General features: G+C 33.6%; 1 protein-coding gene across 1 annotated transcript in view; it reads right to left on the reverse strand.

Moving 5' to 3' along the window:
* TRHDE (thyrotropin releasing hormone degrading enzyme) overlaps positions 1-25,678 on the reverse strand; it is a 374,398-nt gene that overhangs the window by 70,917 nt on the left and 277,803 nt on the right. The window contains exons 8-12 of the mRNA XM_046013805.1: positions 18,669-18,734; positions 17,851-18,038; positions 12,084-12,172; positions 5,240-5,370; positions 5,029-5,084 (exon numbers count right to left, since the gene is read on the reverse strand). Coding sequence (XP_045869761.1) covers positions 5,029-5,084; positions 5,240-5,370; positions 12,084-12,172; positions 17,851-18,038; positions 18,669-18,734 — 530 coding nt within the window. The remainder of the gene's footprint in view (positions 1-5,028; positions 5,085-5,239; positions 5,371-12,083; positions 12,173-17,850; positions 18,039-18,668; positions 18,735-25,678) is intronic.

Here is a 25,678-nt window from a genome sequence, read left to right on the forward strand (position 1 = left end):
CCCTGCTTTATTCAGGTTGCAGCACGAGTCATGACTATCCTAACAGCTCTCAGCAGAAGTCCATCCTCTAGTTCACACTCTTCCTACTCTCATTCTCCTACTTGTAAACACTTAATGGATTTTCCTAGTAAACTCAATCTTCTAATATTGTTTGCCATATGATGTCCTCCATAATATTCCTAAGCCTCATTAATTCTTTACTTCCCAGTGCTTTCATAACATTTTATTCATAGCACTTATATACTGAATATAATTAATTACATACTGTGTATCATCCCCGCTAGACTGTGAATTCATTGAAGACAAGGACTGCATCTTGTTCATTTTATGTCACCCAATCTAATAATGCTTTATCAAAGCAAAAACCAAAACCAAACATGAACATCCATCAACAACAAAAATCTAGGCATTTTCATCACTAATTTCAAAGTCTGAGTCATAACACAATGATATTTGTAAGCAACTGATTGATCCTTATACACAAGCAATGAAAATCTGAGTACACGTGGACAAAGCAGTGTCATTTCCTATAGAAGCACATACCATTAAAAAATGGGGCAAAAATATAACATGACCAGAATTCATGTACATAAAATCATAAAGCTTGACTTGGGGACCTGAATAAATGGGGAGAAGTAGCATGTCTTAATATAGAAAGTTTACATTTGAAAAGATGTTAATTCTTTAAAAATTAATTTATAAATTCAATGCATACCCAGTCATAACTATAGCAGGATTTTTAAGTCAACTTTGTCAAATTGATTCTAAATTTATGTTGATAAAATATGTAAGGTTTTGAACAAAAATTTTATAAAAACTTTTTCAACCATAACACACTATAAAGCTAAATAAACTAATTAGAACAATACAACAGGAGCTCACAAAAGAACAAAGGACCAATTAAACAGAATCAAATCAATTCCCTAAAATACGAACACTTGTATTAAGATAAACATATAATTTCAAATTTATGAATAAGGAACTCCTTTTAAATCAGATGGAAATAATTGGTTTAAAATGAGGGGTTCCTGGTGGCTCAGTCAGTTAAGAATCTGACTTTTGATTTTGGCTCAAGTCATGATCTCAGGGTCATGAGACTGAGCCCTATGTCAGGCTCTGTGCTCAACAGGGGGAGTCTGCTTGAGATCCTCTTTCTCTCTCTCTCTCTCTGTCACTCCCTCCTATTCTCTATCTCATATAAATAATTAAATCTTTTTAAAAATGTATTAATGTGAAAGAAAATTAGACCCCCAACTCCATTCTGTGCACAAAAACTAATTAGAGGAGGAAGGGTTGAGTTGATAGATGTAAAAACAAAATAGCATTTTAAAAACACAGTATTTTCAAAATCTTCAGATAAGAGAAGTTCTCTAAATGAGACAGAACCAGAGAACTAGGAAGTTATAAACGGGATGACTAGACATATAAAATAAATGCCTTTTAATGATAAAATACATCACAAAGTAAAAAAAAAAAATTGACAGTGTCAAGAGAAAATACTGTAAAAGTGTACATTACAAAAAGAATTAATAACGTAATACCTACAAAACATATAGGAAAATATATTAGGAAAAATATCTTACCCTTTTTCTGTTAGGTTTTTAATCCTTTTTTTAAAAATCAGGTAATAATTCACAGAAGAAAAAATACAAATAACAAATGTGTATGATAAAGATGAACAAGTTAATTTAACTAGTACAGTAGCAACTTACATTTGCTACCAGACTATCAAAAACTTAAAAGATATATATGATTCATCATCATGGAGGGTTTGAGGAGATCAGACCCTCTTACACAAGGGGTTGATGGAGGGCTAAAATGATAAAGCTTTTGGAAAACAATTTGTAATATTTATCAAAAATTTTATACCTTGTGAACCCAAAATTCCACTTGCAGGTATCTATCCTATCCAAATATACATATGCACAACGAAAGACTACTCAAGGATACTCATGGCAGTCTTATAATAATGAAAAATTAGGAACAATGGAATAAAGCTCCCCCATCTAATTTATAGAAATGAGTCTGAGAACAGAACACATTTCTGTAAAATTTTTAAAAAAATCAAACTCTATGGAAATGTAAAGAAAAAATGGCTGGATTGATACACACCAAATATTAAACACTGACAAAATATTGACAATTTTATCTGTGAGGAGGATAAACATTATGGGAAAGCATGGAAAAGAGTAAAAGAAATTTTTCACATTGTATTGCTCTCTTGTTTTATTCTTTTAAATTAGAACTATTTCATGTGGCTTTTATTTACAAAACAACGCTAAAAAGAGTACCCAAGAATATGTTTACTTAACTGCACAAAAAATGGTAGGCATGAAAGTTTATAGTTTAAATAATTAGTAATTAATTACCAATTCATGCAACAAATAAATACTGACAGAGTTTTGCACTAAAGATTAAGTGAGAGAGTAGTAATACAAGGATGAAACAAAGCCTTATCTTCAAAGTTACCAAAAAATCATCAGGGGTGCAGAAAGGGAATGAACTACAAGGTGACAATTGCCAATTCCTACAATTCAGACACACAGGATGTTACCTTTTCCTTACTGGAGAAAACAGATTTCAGGCATGGGAGTGCAAGTGAATTTTTTTTTTCTTTAGTGAATAGTAATACTCCCAACAGATAAGAGGGAATGCAAGTGGGAAGGAATTCACATAATGGGCTAAGTCACTCTAACTTGAGGTCATAGTCTCTGCTGTGCGCCAGTGTTGGCTGTTGAGTCTCACTTCTGCCCCTCACTTAAAAGCTGTGCAACCTTCAGCTAAGTGACTTAACTCCCCTTAATCTCTATGTCTCAGCTACAACATGGCTAATGCAACCATCCATTCTGAGGGTTTACTGAGAAAACTGCACAAGGCCATTCATAAGAGCCTCAGTAGAATGCCTAGAACATAAGTTTTAATAAATATTTGCTTTTCTTCTACTTGCTATCTTTAAAGAAGCCAAGAAGAGCATGCTATGCTTCGGAAACTGAAAGGCTGATACAGACTGGTAGCAAAACTATGAAACTTTTCTAGGAAACAGTGACCTATGATAACTCTCACCTTCAAGTCAGGGCCAGGCATGTGCCTATAGAAATCTGATTTGTGTATTTACTCACGTGCATACCAATGGAACAGCTATCTTATTATCAATAAAACAAATTTTAACATCTATTCAATGAGATTTGCATTATTTTCCTGGTGAACTGTATAAATGATAAGTAAATTATTTATTTCAAGTATGTAAGGGTTCCAAAACTGGAATTGAAAGCAATGTTCTTAGTCAACAAGGAATTTAATTTTTGAAAAAAAATAATTCATCCCCTGGAATTAAATAAAATATTCCATTAAAAACTAATGTAATGCAGATGAGTCAAAGATCCTTTTCTTTCAATTTTCATCTGCCCTCCAACTTTAGGACATTTACTACTTATATGCTTTCTCATTATTGTTTCAAATCCATAAGAATCCACATGAATATATGTATGTATTCATTATATATATATGCAGTTATATTATATATTACTTATTAATATCATAACAAGTATTAGTAACATTAGGAATAAGTATTTCTTATTCACTTAGTAACATTATATATATACATATATATATCAGCAGTAATAGTAATTAATTAAAATAATTAATTTACTTATTATGATTAAAAGAACCAGACGATATAGAAAAATGATAGGATTTGAAGAGGTAGTTAATGTGTGTGTGCGTGTGTGTGTGTGTGTGTGTATTATATATATATAATATATATCTACAGTAATAATATTTATTATAATGAAAGAGTCAATAGCATGGGGCTCTGTAGCCAGACCACCTGGACAAAGCCCTGGTCCTGTCAGTTACTAGCTGTGTAAATTTAGGCATGATGCTTGACCTCTCTGAGCCTCAGTTCCCTTACCTATGATATGGGAATAATAATAATAATAATAAATCTACATATCTCAAAAGGTTGTTGTCAGAATTAAATGAATTGCTACACATTCAACAGTTAGAACAGTGTCTGGGCCCCTAAGAGTGTTTATGTAGTGGATGGTAAGAGGTCTCTTCTAGTCCTCAAACCTTTACTTGTGGAGCTATCAACATAATTCTCTCTTTTTCCTGTTTCTCTTTCAATGCAATGTTACATTTAAGTACACTGTCTTACTGGCTTTCTGTCCCTTTTAAACTTCTATGTCAAAGTAATCTTCATGTCACACTGAATACTTTACTCAGAGTCTTCTCATTACTCCATATATTGCTATCTTGGTGGGCCTTCTTCTAGCATTATTATTTCTAAGTTTCTGCCCAATAACAACGGATTATTAAAATTAAAACTGTACTTGGATGTGGAACAATTCAAAATACTAAAAGAACTGAGTTTATTTTACTGTTTAATCTCAGCATTGACTAAATAGCTTGGGTTTACAATCAATATTATTTTAAAGAAATAATTGTTCAACGACTATTCCAAGGAATAACTCATATTAGCATTGTAAGTCTAATGATGAAAATAATATAAATATTACCATAACAAGTAAAACTAAAGGCTTCTGCTATGAGATTGATACACATTTTGTCCAGAACAGCTTTACTCCGTGGACTATTTATTTCTGTCTTGCAGCACAAGCGTCTCATAATGAATCACATTCAAAAAACATTAAAAAAAGACATATGAGTATATGTTGGGAAAAAAATTGCTGTTGCTTGAAGGTATTTTCCATCAAAAATTAAATATGGCACAATGGTCATTTTGTAGAGTTCATTAATGAAATTGGGAAGAGATTATTACTCTCTAGTGTTAAATTGAACTTACAGTGAAAATTGATCAAGTTTCTCCTGACTCAGAAATACCCCATGGCTACTATTGATCAAGAGTTTGGGACAGTGATTATAATTCATATCCAAATACCAAAAAAAAAAAAAATGAGATAGAAATTGTACTTAAAAGGTTTCTTATTCAAAACATGTAGTATTTAGCTTAATAGAGGAAGCCTTATGGACATCAGTTTTCTTGTGAGGATCCACCGGAAAACATACCTGGCCAGGCTGAAGGCATCATCAATCAAACCCGCTCTGTTACTGACAGAGAGAACCTATGAGATCAAACAGAAAAAGAGAAAGAAAGAAAGAAAGAAAGAAAGAAAGAAAGAAAGAAAGAGAAAAGAAAAGAAAAAGAAAAAAAAATCAGGATTAAAATGGCAGGTGTTGACCTCTTGAAACAGATGTTTGATGAGTAAATACAGTTTACCTCATGGTTCCTGATTAATTGATCAATTAATAATCGCCAATTCCTTAAATCATAGTTGACTCTAAAATAGCCAGTTTGATTGATATTCCCCAGCAACCAGCTTCCTTTGTCCAAAGTTATTCTGTGGTGCTCTGAAAACAATATTTTTGGGGGTAAAACAGATTTTAAATTTATGGGTTAAAATGATATGAAGTATATTTTCTAAATAATGGATATTAGAGTACCAATAATAAAAAGAGAACACCATCATAAATACCTAATTGAAATTTAATTTTTAATCAATTCATCACTATATCTAGAATTCACTAGAAAACCTTCAGTTGCTTACTCAGTATTACTTCAGTTGTTTTCTTATAATTAACACTTTTTTCTTGATAAAACCTCATTACCTATACACAATGTTCTTCTCAAAATAAATGTCTCCAAGAAATTGCCTGTATTCATGTGACTTCTAGTTAGATTGTATTTAAATATGGGGCTAGAAGAAAAGGTTTTAGGTGCATATTCTACTTATTTTATTCAGTAATAAAGTGATTAAAACAACAGGACTCATTTATTTTAAAGTCACTATTGTTTCTTGCCTTTTTTCTTGTGCTTGTTTGGAAGTACTAATAAATAACAGTCTTTCCAGCATCATCAATAATGTTGGAAAAAGGAAACTCATTTATTTAAGACTCTAATATTTCTATATATAATTAGAACAAAGATAATAAATTCTGTTTATTGGAATCACTTTGGAATATAACTTGATTATATTCCCCAGCTAATTAAATTAAAGGAAGCCAGTAAAAGCAATCTTATATATTTAACTCCTGCAAAATATGGTACAGATAGAGAACTCCATTCACTTTAATGTCAGCCTCTGTTGATTTCACAGAACCTCATAGCTTACAATTCTAATCATTTGTGGATGTCCTCAGGACCTATGGTTCACAAAAGTTACAAAATGTATTGTTTACTTAAAATTTATATTTTATATACACACAGACACACACACACAGCCCACACACACCAGTCTACCAATTTCCACAATTACAAAATGTATTGTTTACTTAAAATTTATATTTTATATACACACAGACACACACACACAGCCCACACACACCAGTCTACCAATTTCCACAATGATTCAAAACCAGAAGATGCATCACAGAAAACATTTGTATCAGCTCTGAGTGGGACACACAATCTCCAATTCTCACCTTATTACCAGGTTTTTTGCATATCAGGCTACAAAACAAGTTTTCTTTTCCTCTCTCTTTCTGAAACACTGAATCTACATTCTCTTTCAAGTAAAAGCCACACAGGAAAAAGGTGTGACCACAAAAATTATTGGGTGAACATTAATGACTATTAATTGCTGAAATGGGGTGAGCTCGCTCTGAAATGGGGTGAACTTCTTAAGCTAATGCCTGTTACATTTTGCCAATTTTTATAAATGTACAGTAAAATAAAAAATGCACACTGAACATAAACAATCTAATCTAATCTTTAATGTTTCAAATAGCACGTCAGTTTTTTGCCACTTTTATAAATAGTATCTGTCGGAACAGATAAAGAAACAAGGCTCAGACAGGTTAATCGAATTGTCCAAGAAAGCTGGGATGGTCCGTCTCAGGTCTCCTGACTTGGGTGTCCTTTTCACTACAGTTATGCTCTATTGATACAAGATGGTAGAGCACTTTTACTGTAATATATTTCTCACATTCTTACATCGATTTGAAAAAGAGGGACATAGCATTGGAAACAAGAATTAGAACCAGAGCAAGATAGCTAGATTTTTGTTCCAGTTCTCCTAGACTTAAACGTTTGAGCTTAGGCCACTCATATAACCTAAGGGCAAACTAATCGCATTCAAGTTTCCTTCCAATTCTAGGACTCAGTGGAAGGTGGAACTATTTTTCTGAGTGTAAAATTTTACCAGGCTTCATCTATGGTACTTAAAAAAACAAATCTATCAGATATTGCTTTAAAATATTAACTTTCTGATTCTTTGTTTTGGGATATTTTTCAAAACTTTAATGTGCTTATGTACACAATTCCTTTGAAGTTTTAGATTGTCACCCCCTTTTACAAATATAAAAATAAAAAATAATTAACAAAGGGTATGACATTTAAAAAAACTTAACCATATAAAGTGAGATTTCAATTAATTGTGTCCAAATTCAGTGAAAAAAAATTAAGATTAAAATATTGAGGATACTGTTTCTCTTGAACTCTGTCTTGAAGAATACGAGGATTTTTACAACAACACCTATTTAAGTTGTGATTAAATTCATGTGGGTTAGGTGCTCACTTTGACAGCACATATACTAAATTCACTTGGGTTAAGAGTAAATTTGATCATTTTGATCTGAGAAGTGTTATTTTTTGAAGGAATTATAATATTCAAGAATCAAATTTAATATATGAATATGTGATTTAGATTTTTACAATTCTGAAACAGTCATCGAATCCTATGATATTAAATCTATTTTTTAAAAAGTTATTCTTGTTCGCATTTTAGAGAGCTGACACAATTTAACTTCATGTGATACACTTGGCTATCAATTGGTGATGGGCATTAAGGAGGGAACCTACTGTGATGAGCACTCAGTGTTATATGTAAGTGATGAATCACTAAATTCTACTCCTGAAACCAATATTACACTGTATATTAATTAACCAGAATTAAAATAAAAACTTGAAAATTCAAAAAATTTTAAAAAATTTAAAAAATAAACTTACTGAATTCAACAGCTTATAGGTAGAAAAGAGACCAATTAAAATAGGAAAGCAACCCCTATACCTTCTATTTCATCTGATAAGAATAAAAAAGGCAAGCATCTATTGTTTTTAAGTATGCTATTATTAAATTGATAACTAAAACCTGAAGATTATTACTGTTCATGAATGTTTTTATGCCTTTGTTATAAATGAAATCTTTGGAGAAATGATTCCCTGAAAGATTTTGTAATAGATTTTTAAATGTCTTTTTCATTCTAGTTAATTATATCTTTAAAATGTTCTTCAAATTAACTAATGGCAAGCAATGAATTTTAAAGAGATCTTTTCCAATGGCTTAATGAGGTACAGTATGTGATGTGTACCAAAATAAAAAGTATGGAAGTTATGTTTTGAGTGTTAGTAATAACAACTTAAAATTCTATGTAGAATGTATCAAAATGACACAAAATTTAGATTATATCAGGGCACAGAATAGTTGGAATTTTATAATATTTTGGGTTTATAGCCTATACTTTCTGAACAAAAAGAGGAAGATTAAGGCTTTCTCCTCTGTATTGGGCCATTGCAGAAAAATCAGAATTTAAAACAAACAAAAAGTCAACCAAAGTAACGAGGGTAGCAACACATACTTGTTGCCTGTATACAAGTTGCTTATACATACTTGTATACTCAGGTATAACACATACTTGTTTTCTCACTGGACTTGTGTGAGAATTGAATTAGAAAATGCTCCATAGAACCTATAAAGAAACGTGTCTGTATACAATGGTAACATGTTGAGTAATTAGCACATCAGCAAAGCAACATGCCAAAATCTTAAAATTTTATGTGTGTGTTTGTGGTTTAGAGGGAATGTTTTGTTTTTTTTTTAAGATATCATTTATTTATTTATTTGACTGACAAAGATCACAAGTAGGCAGAGAGGCAGGCAGAGAAAGGAGGAAGCAGGCTCCCTGCCGAGCAGAGAGCCCAACACAGGGCTCAATCCCAGGACCCCGGGACCACCACCCGAGTTGAAGGCAGAGGCCTTAACCCACTGAGCCACCCAGGCGCCCCTAAAGCGAATACGTTTAGGGGGAGAAAAAGCAAGCTCCTAAGACAATTTGGACAACTTATTTCTCAAACCCTAACTTCCTCATTTGTAAAATGGAGATAAAAATAACTCATCCTAAAGGCTTGCAAGTCTTATATAAAACAATGCTTAAGGCAAGCACTATATCATTACACTATTTTTTATGTTTATTTATAATTTCAGCATCAATTTCCCTTTTACTCTCAATCTTTCCTAACATCTGGCATTAAATTTATTCCCTTACATTACACATTCATTGTCACCCTACAAGTTGCTATATTTATAAACGTCTGCATTCTCAATATCTCAGTAGTAAAAACAAAAGAGATAAGTCCTTTTACTTGCTTTTAGTAATTTAAAAGTTGATTAAAAAGCTATTTTAGGCTAAAATGAACTATACCTTAACTTGGAATTAATTCGATATTCATCTAATGGGCTTAAAAAATGGAAATTTGATTCAAATCAAATTTATACTTTTTTTAATCACCACGACTGTGCCTTAATACCTGGTGAGATTAAATCTATGTGACTGACAACGAAAAATTATAAAAACATTGATCTTAATGTTATAACTAAAAAGTAGACTTCTAAAATATAATGTTGGTAAGAATTGACTGAAATTTTCTTAATGTTTTTATGGAAAAAGATTATTACCAATATTAGTTAACTATATTTTTTATCTTGAATGATTTATTTATTTTTAGAGAGGGCAGTAAAGGCAGAGGGAGAGAATCTATACATGACTCCCTGCAGAGCATGGAGTTCAGGGTGGGGCTTGATCTTAAGACCTGGAGATCATGACCTGAACTGAAACCAAGAGTTGGACACTTAACCAACTGAGTCACCCAGGCGTCCCTAGTTAACTGTATTTTGAATAAAGGGAGAGAGAGGTAATAACACATGAAAGGAGATAAGAGTTAACAGTCTTTTTTCCCCTAGTCTGTGCCTTGTGTCAGTTTTTTTGTCATCAGAATGAACGACTTTAAGACAAAACTAAAGACAGAATGAGCCTGAACAGGGAAAACAGAATGGTTGTCTTTCTTTTAAGTCTCTCTTGGAAGCTTCTTCCAGATTTACATATTTATAAAGTTTTCAAGAAACATTTGCTTTGTGTGGGCTTTCCCCACAAAAGCGTCAACACTGCCACTGGGACCATGTTTCATCAGCCAGAAGACTGCTGTGATTAAATGGAAACTGACACACTGTAGATGGCACAACTCAGTATCAGGGTCAATATCAGTATCATCTCCCAGAGTTATGCACTGCACACACTAGGTAGGGTACATGCCACATATATTAATAAAGGTGACATTTTAGGTAAATGTATACTTTGAAAAATCATGTTGTTATTATTCCTGATTAATAATGAGAGACTACAAATGGAAACAATCTCTCAAACACACCTGTGGTTATTGGTCAAGAAGAGCTGTGACACTATTCTGCATACTGTGTGTGAAACAAGAGGATACCATGAATAAGAGCATACAGACAACTAGGGAGTTAGAGGAAATGGATGTGGAGAAAATATCCAAGACTTGCCCTGGATCTGTTCCCTAAGAGTGATGTTTTGGCCTGATCCTGCCTTAATCAGTATCTTTGCTCCCTTGTAATTGTCCCATTTCCATTGTACCCCCAATGAGAAATGTTTTACTTGTGTTTCTGAAAACTTCTATTTCATGTTCCTAGCAATCCCATGGAGGATCTAATAGTTAGGTCATTAAGTTAATGACTCACTGTTTTCACTCATCATTTCATAGCAAATTATGTAGATAAACAAAACAACTACATGAGAGTAAAAAAGCAGTAAAAAAACAAATAATACAGTAAGTGAATTAAGAATCATGGTATAAATGCTAATTCTAAGAAATGAAAAGAATAGATTATATTAAGCAACTTTAAAAGGAAAAACACTAATAAATTTTAAAATAAGCATTTCAATTCATCACTACATTACTTATGAATCTTTCATACACAATGTATATAAACAAAAGCGCATATTTTCAATAACATGTGATCATACGTTAAAATACAACATGAACATATGAATAAAAATCCAACCGAAAATACAAACATTTGTATTTTTGGTAAGCCAGATTAGATTTTGCTTTAAGAACTTTTTCCAGTAAATATCTATTTTGAGCACTTACATCTCCCTTATAATAGCAAGACTGAGGGGCAGACACAATGTTTGTCATTTGTTTATGCCTCACTTACTGCAAAAAAGAGTTTGTGGCTGCTTAAAGTGGTTATGAAATAAGATAATATCAATTAGCAGAATGGAAGAAAGGAGTTAGAAAAAACAAAATGTGGACATACTTGACCATCTAAATCTAAGTAAAATGTTACATAAAAGATGATAATTGGCTTTTTCTCCAGTTCAATAGAAAACAGAAATTAAAGAGACCTGTTTCACATCTAGCATGAAGGATTCAGATTGGATTCAAGAAATAGCTTTCTGATAGTGAATTTAAATAGGTCACTATCTTATTTGAAGATTTTTAGAAACAGAATAGAATCTCATCTTTCTCTGCTGCTTGAGAATTGACCCTAGTTTAGGTGATGCTTTGATGACCTATCAAGACCCCTCCCTTCTGTCCCTATAATTATCTAATTTTATGGAGAATATTGTCTTTTCCATTCTTTAAAGAGCCAGTCTGGCAAAAAGTAGATAGCAGGAAAATGGAATTAAAAATGGTGATCTCTGTTTCATTATTTGGCATACTGTTCTATGGGGAGTTATGATTATAATTTAATTACATTTGGGATTATAAAATGATACAGTTTAAAACAGCTAAAAAGTACTATAAATGTTTTATTTTAAATTTTCTCTTTACCACCAATGACCCAAATGAACTTAAGAATGATATAGGCAGATGAAAATTAGACTTAAACTATACTATACTTAATTTTGTAGAGGTGATTATAATTCTTGTATATTCTCTTTCTGTCTTTATTTACATTTTTACAAAGGCTGAAACCACAGGTTAAGTTGCTAAACAATTATCTGAAACCAAATAGTTCCTGAGGGGAGCATATGTATTTTACCTGATTTGTTAGACACCCAAATAATTGCTTCTGAAGACACATGGCTTCTATTTCCTACCACAATAGTTAGTGGAATCTGCCACAGGTAACTGCAAAGTAAAATAGAAGCTTTAAGAATAAAATTGGTTATAACAAATAAACAAACAACATTTGCTATGCACCTTCTGCATGATTTCTATTATTCTCTTTGGGGGAAAATTAAAAATTCCCCATTCACAAAAGTAAGGAGTAAGTCAAGAAGATGAATTCACTTCTACAATGCCACTAAGCGGTCTTAGCCTATAAGAGTTTTACTTTCAATATAAAAGGGAGACTTTAAACAACACAATTTATCTTGAAAAAAAATTGCATTTTACATTATGGAATAAAAAGTAGCTAAAATCAATAAATCAGAGCCACACCAAATATTGATTAAAGTCTCAAAATAACTCCCTTCTCCTTGTTTCTGTGTTAAATTAATGCACATTTCAGTGGCTTCATGCATTTACATTTCAACATTACCCTTATTTATTCACTTAACTATCCTAAAAAGCAGTAGTATCACTTTTTACAGGAAAGTTAAAACAGCACACCTAAAGTTATTCAGCAAAGCAGGAATGAAAGGTGAAAGTAATCAGATTCCCCTAAAATTCAATCGATACAAAGATCAGTGCGGAACACATTTAATGCTATTTTCTGAACTGAAATTTCCAAACTGGTGTATGAAATCATCAACCAACATTCAGGGATCAGTCAGGATTCTCAGCTATTAAGAGAAGCATTTTCTAGAATTTGACTTTTTGTAGGAAAAAAATGGAAGTTTACACTTGTACATGAAGTAGTATCAATTTAATCTCAAATGGCTACGCAGAGATAAACTGGATGGTCTTACAATAAGTTCAATGACTACATTATGTTTCTTTCCATGAAGTACAGCCAAATTATGTTGACTTATCATTGCACTATTAACAGCAGGGGTAGCCAATAATACCGAGTACGTGAAAAATATTTTTGATTTTATGGAAGAGACACCGTGTGAGTTCTATAATTGGGAAAGTAAACAGAGAATTGATAGTTTTTCGGGAAACATACCAGGGATTATATAATTACAAATATAATGAATCTGCTTTGGGGGGATGGGAAGACAGGACATTTCCTCTAAATCTGTTATATGGAATTTAATTACTTTACCATTTCATGTTTCTCTTTCACAATGAAAAAACATCAGTAATAGTAACGAATCTAAGTGGAAGAGTGGAAGAACTTAATAATTTTACACCAATTGCCCTCTACGATATGTAAAGTTAAAATAATACGTTTAAAATTCTAAATTTTAAAAATATTATGCTGTATTTAATCAGCAAAATATTTTTGAGTGCCAACTACGTGGAGACACTAAGCTCCACTGCAGTGGAATCCACATGGTTGGTCAGGAAATCAATACCCTATATACCCAAACGTATCATTTTTAAAGTAGATATAAATGAACATAACCCATGAAAGCTCTTATTCAAATCCCACCAACCTCTTCACATAATACCAAGAATATGGAAAATATTTAATAATGGTATTACTATAAGGAAGACAAAGAGAATTGATATATATTTCTTTAACAGCTGTTTTCTAAAAATAATGACTCTTCTTTGATTAATCAAAAAAATTAGTTAACAGACAGTAATGCTTAATTGTGTGTCTGACTCTTAAATTAAACCATGGGCTCATATTTGTAAACCTACGATCTTGAAAAAACCTAGAAATGGAAGGCGTTCTAGAAACTGCTATAGAATTGGATCAGATAGGATTAGACCAAAGTAAAATGAAAGGAACCAAATCAGTCAATCCGAGATTAACTTTATGAACTTAACTTTCTGGTCCATATCTTCCACATTGAGTTGGGTCAACTAAATTGTGAAGTCAAACAAGTATCTGTTAAAGGGCAAGAAATATACAAAATTGAAGATGTTTAAAGACCCTCAAGGATAAATGCGCCTTTTTAAAGCATGACCTTAAAATGTGAAATATCATTTGCCCCAATATAAATAAATATACTTTTGCTTTTATTTAAGCTGTCTTCTTTTAAATAGTGGAACTAGAAACAATGATAGTATTTCTATGGTATGCTTCAATATTTGAGTTTTAGCAAAAGTTTCTTAAGTAAAAGAAAAAGAAATTCTTAGAACCTGCATGTTGCTTACAGTCAATGCCACTTCCCTTTGGGAAACTTCCTGCATGGCAGACAATTAATCACACAGCTGTTCAGATGCAAAAGAGTTAATTATGAAGTACTGGGATCCAAACACTTGGGAATTTTGTAAAACTTTTGAAATAGTCTTCTGTATTCTTCCCAAGAATGTTTTTACTCTGTGTCTGTGTGTGTATATATCTGCATGATCGTGTATGCACACAACTAAAATGTTTATATTGTCACAAAAACAAAATAAAAATTACAAATTACCAAGCCTATCTAAAATTTGTTTTCATTTCTGAATTGCTATACTATGAATTCTGTATGTTGTTTTTCATAACTTTCCAAATAACACATATCTGGTCTTTTCCCAAATTTCATTTTGAAGTTTCATTTCCAAAATCAAAGAAAGCTCTTTGCTTGATGCTTAGAACTTAAAAGGGTGGAAGACACTAAACACGGTTGAGTGAAGCGTGGTTGGTGTGTTCTAAAGAAAATCTCAGACTGCAGTGGGTTATGTTTGAAGAAAAACTAGAAAAAAGCATTTGTGAAATTAAATTGTGTCCCAGCTACCTAAGTTTAATTTTAGTCATCTCATTTTTAAGCAGAAACAAAACATAACAAACACAAATGCATTGCAATAGACTTCTAAGATATATTTTTCTTTAATATTCCCCAGGGTTATTGCTTTCTCCATAGTTCATGTTTTTATAATAAAACAATGTTTTATTATAATATAATATAATATATATATAATATATATAATATAATATAATATAATATTATCATATATATTATATATAATTATATAATATATATATAATATTATATATTATTATATATATTATTATAATCATAATAATGATGTTAAGGTAGACAATAATAGGTACTTATTTTATTATTTATTTATTTATTTTTTATATTTATATTTATATTTATATTATATTTATATTTTTATTTATTTATTTATATTATTTATATAAATAATATTTATATATTATTATATATATTATTATAATCATAATAATGATGTTAAGGTAGACAATAATAGGTACTTATTTTAGCTTGAGGGAAAAATCTTTTTTAAAAATGGTACCAATGTTGGGGCGCCTGGGTGGCTCAGTGGGTTAAAGCCTCTGCCTTTCGCTCAGGTCATGATCCCAGGGTCCTGGGATCGAGCCCCGCGTCGAGCTCTCTGCTTGGCAGGGAGCCTGCTTCCTCCTCTCTCTCTCTCTGCCTGCCTCTCTCCCTACTTGTGATCTCTATCTGTCAAATAAATAAATAAAATCTTTAAAAAAAAAAAAATGGTACCAATGTCAATGAAGCATTAACGTAGACACCACAAACTCTACAGAAATTCCTGTCATCAAGTCAATAACCAAAGGGAATTATGACTATGGAGATAAATACATTGTCTGTAGCACAGGACTCCAAGAAACCCCATAAGTAGATGAGGAGACATTGTTTGACATTGCAATGTATTAACTTCTTAAAGAAAAAAGCTACAAAAAAAAAGAAGAAGAAGAAGAAGAAAAGAAAAATGCTACATAAATTCAGAACTTCCAGAATACCTAAATTCTAGACAATATCTTATTTGCTTCTACATATCAATGAACTGTATGAATTATTAGTTATGTAGCAGTCTTTTATACTATAACACACTTAGTCCATATGAAAAATATAATTACTATATACATTAAAAATGTTCTGGACATGTTGTTGTAATATTCTGGTATCCTTTACAAAATTCAGGACAAAGAATTGATGAGACTGGCTCAGAAAATATCCACAGCTCATGGGATTTCTGGTCCCGTTGGGCACTGTCTCACTGCATCAACAGTTTGCATTGTACAATAAAGACCTAGGAAGGTTATGTACAAAGGACGGACAGAATTGATATTGAAGCTCTGACCACAATCTTAGAGTGACTAAAATGGATCAATAAGACACAAGTGAATACTAAATTTTAACTGCAAGCTCAATTATTCCAAAATAGATAGAAAATAATTTTCGAGCTTAAAGGGACTCCATGCCTTATCTAACTCTTAATATTTTATACACCAGGTTCTTAGGGTTCAACGTTATCCATATGATTTTACAACTCTAACGAAAGCAAAGCTCTATTCACGTTACATGTACTGACGCAGACTGGGAGAAATTCTGCCTTTAAAAGAGTCAGACTCACAGCTCATACATCTGATGCATGTTACAGGCTGACAGCGTATTTTTGTTCAAAATTTGTTCTGTCATTTGCGGGTCCTTTATGTTTTTCTGCATCAGTGATGTTTGTGTCAAACTGATCATTCTCAAAGGCATGGCCTAAATCTCTCTAACTTTGCCACAGTCAAGTAGTTTTTACGTACTTCCTGGCAAGTCTGGGGTTGATGCCTAAGCAGGTTTAGCCTGGGGCCAGAGGGTAGAGGATGTGAAGCCACATTTGGCAGCTCTGTGGAATCCCAGGCTGGGTAAAAGGAAGCACTGACAGAGTCAGACCCTCACCGTGCAGCAGGGTAATCCTACTTTGCAAGGGCAGTTTGTTGAAGGCCCACGTATATACTGACTGGGAGATTGAAGTCCGTGCTTTCCCAAATAACGTTCCAAATTTAGTCACCAGAAAACATTCAGGAATTTCTCAGTCACTTCTACCTATAGCCCATCTTGGAGCTAACCTACTTGGGAATGATTTCGATCCCTTTCAGAGATTAAAACAAGAACAAACAAAAACAATTCATGCTTCACACCTCCTAGACATTGGTGGACAGGTAATGTAATGGGAGACAGCATGACCAACCTAATCCAAACACCCCACTTTATTAATTTTAAATTCCATTCCTTCTGTCCCCTCCCGCCTCCAACCTTTTCTTAGGGCACCTTTTGAAAAATGAAATGAACTGATTTAAATTCCATTATCTTTCTTTGGCTCAGCCTTTAGTAAACAACCATACAGCAAGAAAACATGAAGTAGAAAAGAAACACTATATGCTGTTTTCGGTAATTAAATAAGAGTTTCGAAAAAAAGTTTAACAACAAATAAAAATTCTGTGTATGTTGTCTGTTCAGCGGTTTTACACATGGAATGAGGGAGGAGAACATATTTTGATGCCAAGTAGCATTGATACTCAGACCATTTAAAAGTGGTTCTATTTTGAGTTCCTTTGGCTTAGATACTAGTCTAGTTGTGGTTTTGTTTGTTTTAATTAGTCTTTCTGGATTGTTAGTTTCTATTCTCATCTATTTTATAAATCACAGTTTACTCAATTCCATTTAATTGACTTCGTTGCATCTTAACTTTCTTGAATTTTTTTCAACAAACATTCACAGGGAAAAGTAAAAAAAATCACATATTTTTCTAAATCACCATGATAATTTAAACTCTGCTTAAACAAAATAACTTTGGTGTGCTGTCACTTTGATGGTTAAAATATCTGGAAATGGGAGTAAAAGAGGAATCAAAATGAAAACACCATATGTAAACAAAGAAATGAAAATCATATTTCACTTGCATTTTATAATTGGGCTAGCTAGCAATCCTTCTTAAAATGCTAAACAAAGTGAAACCTAAGAATATAAGCAATTGTTTTTTCATGTAAAAGAGTGTTGTACCTGTTATTTCGAAGTTCAAGTGCTTTAGTTTTAGCACTGATGTCATAAATAAAATGTTGCTGGGTAATTATTATTCTATTTTCTGCTGTTGAATTTCCCAAGATTGTGATAACAGGATAACCCATCTGGAGTGTCCACTGATCCATTACTTCTTGTATATTTACAAATTTTCCATTCCGTTTTAAAGCCTTTGTAACCCAAATTGTATAAATTAGTTTCATAAATATGAACTATAAACATAATTAACATTAAGCCATTTTTATTTTTACCTTTATGATTTACTTAAGGATGAAAATATGTAAAATCAATGAAGCTAATATAATGTGTTAGTAAAATTAATCTCGTTGCCTTAAGTTTCATGCATATATAGAGAAAGGAAAGCCTTATAAGCATTAAAGTTTTTACTTAATGGAAGATAAAACTTAGTTGATTGTTAAAACAAGTGCTTGTAACATCATTAAGTATCCCCAGTATGCCTAGTACCAAATTTAAATATTTGTTATTCACCTATAGAAAAAACTACTTTAACTTCAATATTTCTCTCAAACATGAATATCTGACACCATATGAATGTTGTATTTCAGAAGTATTGCCTTGTTTGAGGGGAGGCAAGGTATTTTTTTACTACCATTTGCACTTTAAGTAATTTTAAACCCCATTACTTTTATAATACATCAAAAATAAAATGATAAAGCAATATGAGAAAATATAAAAAGTAAAAACAACTGTCAGTCTCAATAAAAGTTAAACAAATGGTTTATAAACTCAATTCAAATATTCAAGAAGAGGTTTTGCTATTCGAGCTTCCTATACTTTACCTCTGACAGTGTATTCCAGAGATCATTTCTGGCTGCATTGCCATACTTATGAATGGTTAAATAATCCTACAAAGAATATAAAATTAAAATTACAATTCAGAGGCTAAGCAATTTACAGTAAACACATATATTTCTCAATTCAATTAATAATTTCTATTTGTTAGAATTACATTACTATGAAGACAAGGAGAAAGATGTGGAAAAAGATGAAAAATCTCATTTTACAATATCCTGAAGAGCTTTAACCGTAACATATTTCTTAACTCATCAAACAATACTGGTCTCTTGAAAAATATTTTCGTAGCCATAATCACTTCCTATGGATTTCCAGCGTCAAAGACCTTCCTTTAATTTAACAAATCAACCTCAGGCAATTGAAAAGAAACAACCTCTGCAATGAAACATTTAGGAGAAACTTCCCCATCCGACTTTCCTGTTGAAATGTTGAAAAAAACAAATTCTGTTTTATGGAAAAGTAAAAACAACAACAGAGACCAGACTGATATATGCCAAAGTGAAGAGGAATCGCTTTGCTGAAAGAGTGATGACTATATCCACAAGCTGTCCAGTTCCCTAGTCTCTCTGCAAGGGACAGGCTGCCTAATACCAAAAAGGACACATATTTATTTCCATGAGCTTGAAACACATATTAATACTTAATAAGGAAAAGTTAATCCTAAATTTATTTCATATTTTTGAGGGTAGGATTTTTCGTTTCCCAGTTTCCACCATTAGTAGTTAAACCTACACACTTTCTATCTACCTATGCCTGCTTCCTTCTATGAGGCGTGGTCTGTGTCACTGTGGATACGTGATTTGGTTTCAGCCAATTGGTGTTATTCTTTTTCCACATCAAAGTAGAAAAATGAATAGGAAATAGTGTTTTATGTATAAAACAGAGAGTCTTCTCAATTTGAAATTCCTTCATCTCCACAACATGTAGGTAGTAAACAAAATCCTAATTTACATCACAGTACTGAAAATGAAAAAAAAATTGCTGACTCTCTTCAGTACTTTGTGTAGAGTAGAATACTTCGGGGATAATTAAACTTGGGGAAGGCATTTTTCTGAAATACAAATTGTAGCACCGTGACAGATTCAGCTTCGTTGGCAACTCACGGCCCAGAAAATGGCAACTCGTACCTAATCAGACTCTAAAGATGCAATGCCCAACACTAACTTAGCAACCACAAATTCATCATCATCATCAGGGATTATGAATACCTTTGTTGAAAAAATATAACCCCCAATAACCAATCTGAACTCCACTTTTGGTTTTGAATATGCCATATGAGTCATTTTCCATTAGAACTCGGAGACCAGGATTAAAATAAATTATTTCAGATTTAACTATCAGCATTATCTTTCATGCTTTTTCAGCACCTAAATGAATAAATCTGGGAACAATAGGAATTATGAAACACAAATTTGAGTTTTATTTTAGTGACATGATTTTTTAAAAAGTATCAACATTAGAACTATTTATTTATTGGGTTTGGCTTATGGATATGCAGCTAGGATAATCCCAAAGAGGGAACAAAGGAATACTCCATGGACTTTGAAAGGCCCAATACCTAACTACAGGATTCTCTTCACAGACAGATCATAAAAATCCAACTGTTCATGATATGAATTGACTTTGGCCCAATATTGATCATCAACTCGAACTCTTGGTTCCCTCCTCAATTCAGAATAAAGTTCAAATTTACATTTCAAGCAAGCTGAAACAGCAATTATCCAGGCTTAGGAAGCAGTTCCAACTTGCTTGCCTCAGAAGTCAGGGCAAAAAGCATCTTCTTGGATTCCCAGCAGTCCCAATTTTCGAGTGTTACTGGAATTCTACATAAGTCAACTCAAAAACTGGGAAAACCCCAAGTGTTTTCCTTAGTTATCTTAGCCTTCCTCTTGCATGAAAATAGTCATATTTTAAGTTAAAGAAATTGTGTTTTGTCCTTGCTGAATTACAAAGAAACTTATAGAATAGTAAATGTGGTTTTTCTGATAATCAATCATTTATTTATTCATTCTTTCCACAAATGGTGTGGTGTACTTTGCATGTGCTGGTAGCTTTCACATGCTGGGGGAACGGTTGGGGAAGACTAGGTTACTGAGAACAATGGCAGACACTGAGATGGGATTTGTGGAGGCCGGTTTCTGGGACTGAAACTGTAGAAATCTTGGTACAAAAACTACTTGACAAGATGAATTTAAACATTTGCTATGTAATTAAATAAGAAGATTTTAAGTTCCTTTCAAGCTTACAAGCCGATGAATATGAAAATGGCTGGAGTTATGAATCTGAAATGTAAATTTATGTTTATATGTATGTGTATGAAAGTCAATCAGCAGTAAATTTGACATTATGATACAAAGTAGAAGAATATTTTAATATTAACCATACAAAGAATTTCAGAAACAGAAGAGTTGTTGAAAAGAAAAAAAAAAAAAAATAGATGACCACTAGAATATTCTTAAGGGATCAAACCAACATTATAAACTGATTAAAAGTTAAAGGCCTATTTAGCCAAAGTATATTCTCATACCTAAAGTACAAGAATGGGAGTCTGACTGCCTTTGTCCAAATCTGCACCCCAATGCTCCCTAGCTATGTGATTTTTGCAAGTTGCTTAATCTCTTTGGGTATGAGTTATGCTAAGGAATAAATGATTTTTTCATAGAATTAGGTTAAGGATTAAATTATTTAATATCTGTACAGTATTAGAAGAGCAAAAAGTGTCTAGTACACAGTAAGTATTCAACAGACATCAGTTGTCATAGACTTTTTTTTTTTTAAGATTTTATTTATTTATTTGACAGATATAGATCACAAGTAGGCAGAGAGGCAGGCAGAGAGAGAGGGGGAAGCAGGCTCCCCGCTGAGCAGAGAGCCCGATGTGGGGCTCGATCCCAGGACCCTGGGATCATGACCTGAGCCGAAGGCAGAGGCTTTAACCCACTGAGCCACCCAGGCTTTTTAATCATTTAGGCTACCTGTTAGAGTAACAGAAGGAAAAGCATCACTGAGGATAATAACCAAAGAACATAACATGTGAAAACAGTATCTGCCTCCTTTCTAGCATTGTGTGAGTTGCTTTATTTTATCCCATTCAATCCCAGGACATTTATGAGATAGATATCATCATCATCATCTAATAAATCAGAACACTGGAACTCAGAGACTCCAGCCCATGTCCAAACCCCACACCTGTGCCCACTGCTGTTGACCCAAATCGAATGTCTGCTAGATGCCCCACAGACAAGCAACTAAGAGCTTAAGTCACTGTCCTCCCCCACATCAGCTCCTTTTGGCAGTCCTTCCCCAGCGATGGCCTTCCAACCATCTCAACCAAGGAGTCTTCTTGGGTGCCTCTCTTTCCCTTTCTACCACATTCGAATAATGATCTACATTGTAAATCTTCCCTCCAGGTTCCCCTTTCCCTCCTCCTGTCTGACAGCCTCTCTAGATGACTAAGACCACCACTGCTCTGTCCCTTTCAGATGTCTCTGCCGTGCAGTCAGAAGAGCTTTCATCAGATGCACACGTGGGTCCCTGCTGCATTCAGAAGACAGTCTGAACACCCTAAAGGAACGGTCCCTCTGTATTTCTACGAGCCTGACTGTCACTTTGTTGCTCTGCTCTCTGTCCATGCCTGGGCATCCTCTTTCCTTCCATTCCCCTGTACAAGCCCTTCTCCACATATGCTCTACTTCAAGTCCATTCAAGCTCCAGCACTCAGGCTTGATAAATTCTTCCCAGGGATTCTTTCTTGGCCATTCCCAGGCCTTCCTGAGTTTCATACCCCTCTTATATTTTCACACATTGCACCATATGAGAGCATCTATCACTCTGTGTTATAATTGCTTGTTCATCACTTTAACTATGTAAACTCCATGGGAGTAAAGCCCCTGTTACTCCTCTTGACCACTGTTTAGCTGGCATCTATGTGCCCAGCCCGGTACACAGGAAATGCTGAATATATTTGTGTGATTTTTGACTTTCCTTATTCAACATGCCTTTCTGTTAACAACTGACAGTGCTGTTAAAAGACGTTTCTCATATCCATCAGATTCCTCCAAAATGTCATATTTAAACACTAGCACAGGACACAATTTCTTATTTCAGTGCATATATGTCAGCTCTATAACTTGCATTGATATATACAATTGCAAGTGATGTCATCGAAAGACCAAACTGTTGGGTAGGAGGCCATTTTTATTTTACTTTCTTTGCTAACAAGTGACATGACCCACAATTTTTCATGTACAAAAGCCAATGGGACTAATAAGTAAACAGGAGAAAAGGAAAAAGTGAACTGAGGAAGTAAAGCACTATTATCTTTTAACATGTTTATATGGAATAATTATGCTCTCATACTAATGGGTCCCTTAGCATGTTAAAAAAGAGGACTAACTGCACAAAGGATTTATTCCTCAGGACACAGAAGGACAGTTTAATAAAATCTAAAGATATATGGACTGGTTTATTTGTGTTTAGCTGCAAATTATAAAAAACCCACCCTAGAATGACCTTTATAATGACAAGATTTATTCTCTCCTATTATAAGAAGGTAAGACAGCTGCAATTTTTTTTCTCCAGAAATTGTTTGGCCTTGCCTTTCCTTGTGTTTTGTCTCCCTGCTTGGGTTTGAGGCTGGATGGCACAAGCAATCCCAGCCATCATATTCAGACAGGACATTGCACAGAGGAAAGAGACAGAATTTCTTTCCGAGAAACTTCCTCTCAGTTGCTGCATCAAACTCTCCGTGTTTCCCACTTGTCAGAATTGTATCACGGGCTCCAGCTGAAATCTGCTGATGAAGCTCTTAGGGGTTATTGTTTTGGGACAGCTCAAGGCAGGCTCGGTGCTGTGTTTTCTCCAATGACATAAGAGAGGCCAAGTCTGGGCCTCAGTGATACTGGCAAGTAGGAGCCCTTCTACTCATAAGACTAGCCTGGGAAATGCCAGGTAAATCCAGGCATCGATTTTTCTGACTATGTGACAAGAAGGCTGAAGCAGGGATTTGAAATATCATTCCTTTCTATTAAGAATAATTGTACCTCAAAAAATGTGTAGTGAGCATTTGTCATTCTTTTGGCTTTCCAGCATTTAAACACCACGTTTATATGGGGACAATAACTCACCATGGAATCCTGCAGGAAGGTAAGTGCTCTGCCTCCCACTTTCAATGCAAGGGACAAAATAGTAAATCCCTCCTTCTCCCCTTTCCCTGACAGCTAAAGTATGCATGCGTGCCCTGGCCTCAGACGAGTAGATACTTCAGAGCAGGACTGTGAATCCTGCCAGATCGATGCAAAGAAGCAGAACAGGTGAAAGACTATCCCAGGCTTCAGAGGTAGCCACATTAATGGTAGCAGTTAAACTAACCATTCCTGTGGCAAGACCTTGGCTAGGTTTCTTAATTTCTTAGTTTCCCTTAGTTCCTACTACCCATTTTGCAAGCCTGGTGCTCCAGCCTTCCTAATGCTCCAAAGGCTACCTACACCCTTCCAGCAAATTTCTTTTTGTCTGATTTGGCCAAACTTTGTTTCTATTGCTTGCAACACAAAACCCTAACTGTTACAACACTAATAGGGGAATATAATCAAAACAAACACAAACATCTTAAAATTTCTTGGTAACCTCGGAATGAAAGACAGAAATTTTCTCACACAACTTATAGAAAATGAAAAGCAAAGGACACCCCCATTTTACTGCATAAATCTTCTAGGGTTTCACGGTATTAGAAACAATAGGTATGGGGGAAAGGAGGTAGATACTTAGGCTTAAAAAGAAAAAAAGAGGCAGACAAGAAGACTGGATAAAAAGTATAAAAGTTCCATAGACAGGAATGCACAGAGAGTAACAACAATAAAAACAAACTTATGTCAAACTCTTGTCTTAAAAAAAGCTTCTAGACCAGGGGCTTTTAAACTGGAAACCTAAAGCTCAAAACTTAAATACTCGTGAGTGTATGGGTTATTAGAGTAGGGTGATGTTAGAGGGATCCATGGACAATAAGAAAGCAGATTAAAAGCTGTCAGATCAAAGCAATGTCACAGAAGGGTTGGAAAAACCCCATTTGAAGCCTGGGCCATGCCCTTCAGAAATGTTTCTACATTCTCTGACCTTGAAAAACAGTAGCAAGGAGACCAAACCAGCGACAGAAGACCAACTGACACACACAAGAAAGATCAACTACAGATCAAGATGTTATTTTGGTTTTTATCTGAAATGTGGCTGTAGATTATGAAATTAAATAAAAATGAGAAGCAGAGCACTGGAAAAGCATTATGCAAAATCAAAGAATGTTTACATTTTATTCTCTTAGCTAGGAACCAAGGATGAAAAGGTATGAATAATTGTTAAACCTTGATTGTTAAAATTATAACAAGTTTCTAAAGGGGAAGCCCAATAAAAGAGGCACCAGTACTAAAGTTTTCGAGGTACATGAGTGTCTGGCCATGAGACACAGTAAAAAAGAAGTGGTATTTAGGAAAGAAAATTATTTGACTAGATAGAACAAAATCAATTATGCCACTGTTTGCACGCATTTTTTATTTGTTTTTTTTAATGTGCGTTTCACCTAGATTTATCATTACATGTTGCTTACTTACATATAGGAGAATTCAGATATTTCTCTAAGAACAAAAAGGTATTTTATGTGTTCCAAAAAATCCACTACCCACCTAATGAGGATAATTTTGTAAAATCAACATACGTTCTTAAAGGGTTGTGAAATATACCAGAAAATCAGAAAATCTTAAATCAAAACAACTTGCTGGTACATAAAAGATTTGTTTGTTGGTGTTTGTTTGTTTTAAATTACAGGCAATGGCATGTTCTCCTATCAGTTTTGTTTTCACAGATCTCTTACTTAGCAATTACACATCATGCCTTCACAGGCAGAAGCATCACGAGAGGTGTGAGGGATATCGCCACTGCTGAATTTGTGCATTCCAGAGCAAGCTGACAGGTCTTACACCTGTCAGTAAAGTAATGTGAATGTAAG

This window comes from Meles meles, chromosome 7 (assembly GCF_922984935.1).
Source record: "Meles meles chromosome 7, mMelMel3.1 paternal haplotype, whole genome shotgun sequence".
Classification (NCBI taxonomy): domain Eukaryota; kingdom Metazoa; phylum Chordata; class Mammalia; order Carnivora; family Mustelidae; genus Meles; species Meles meles.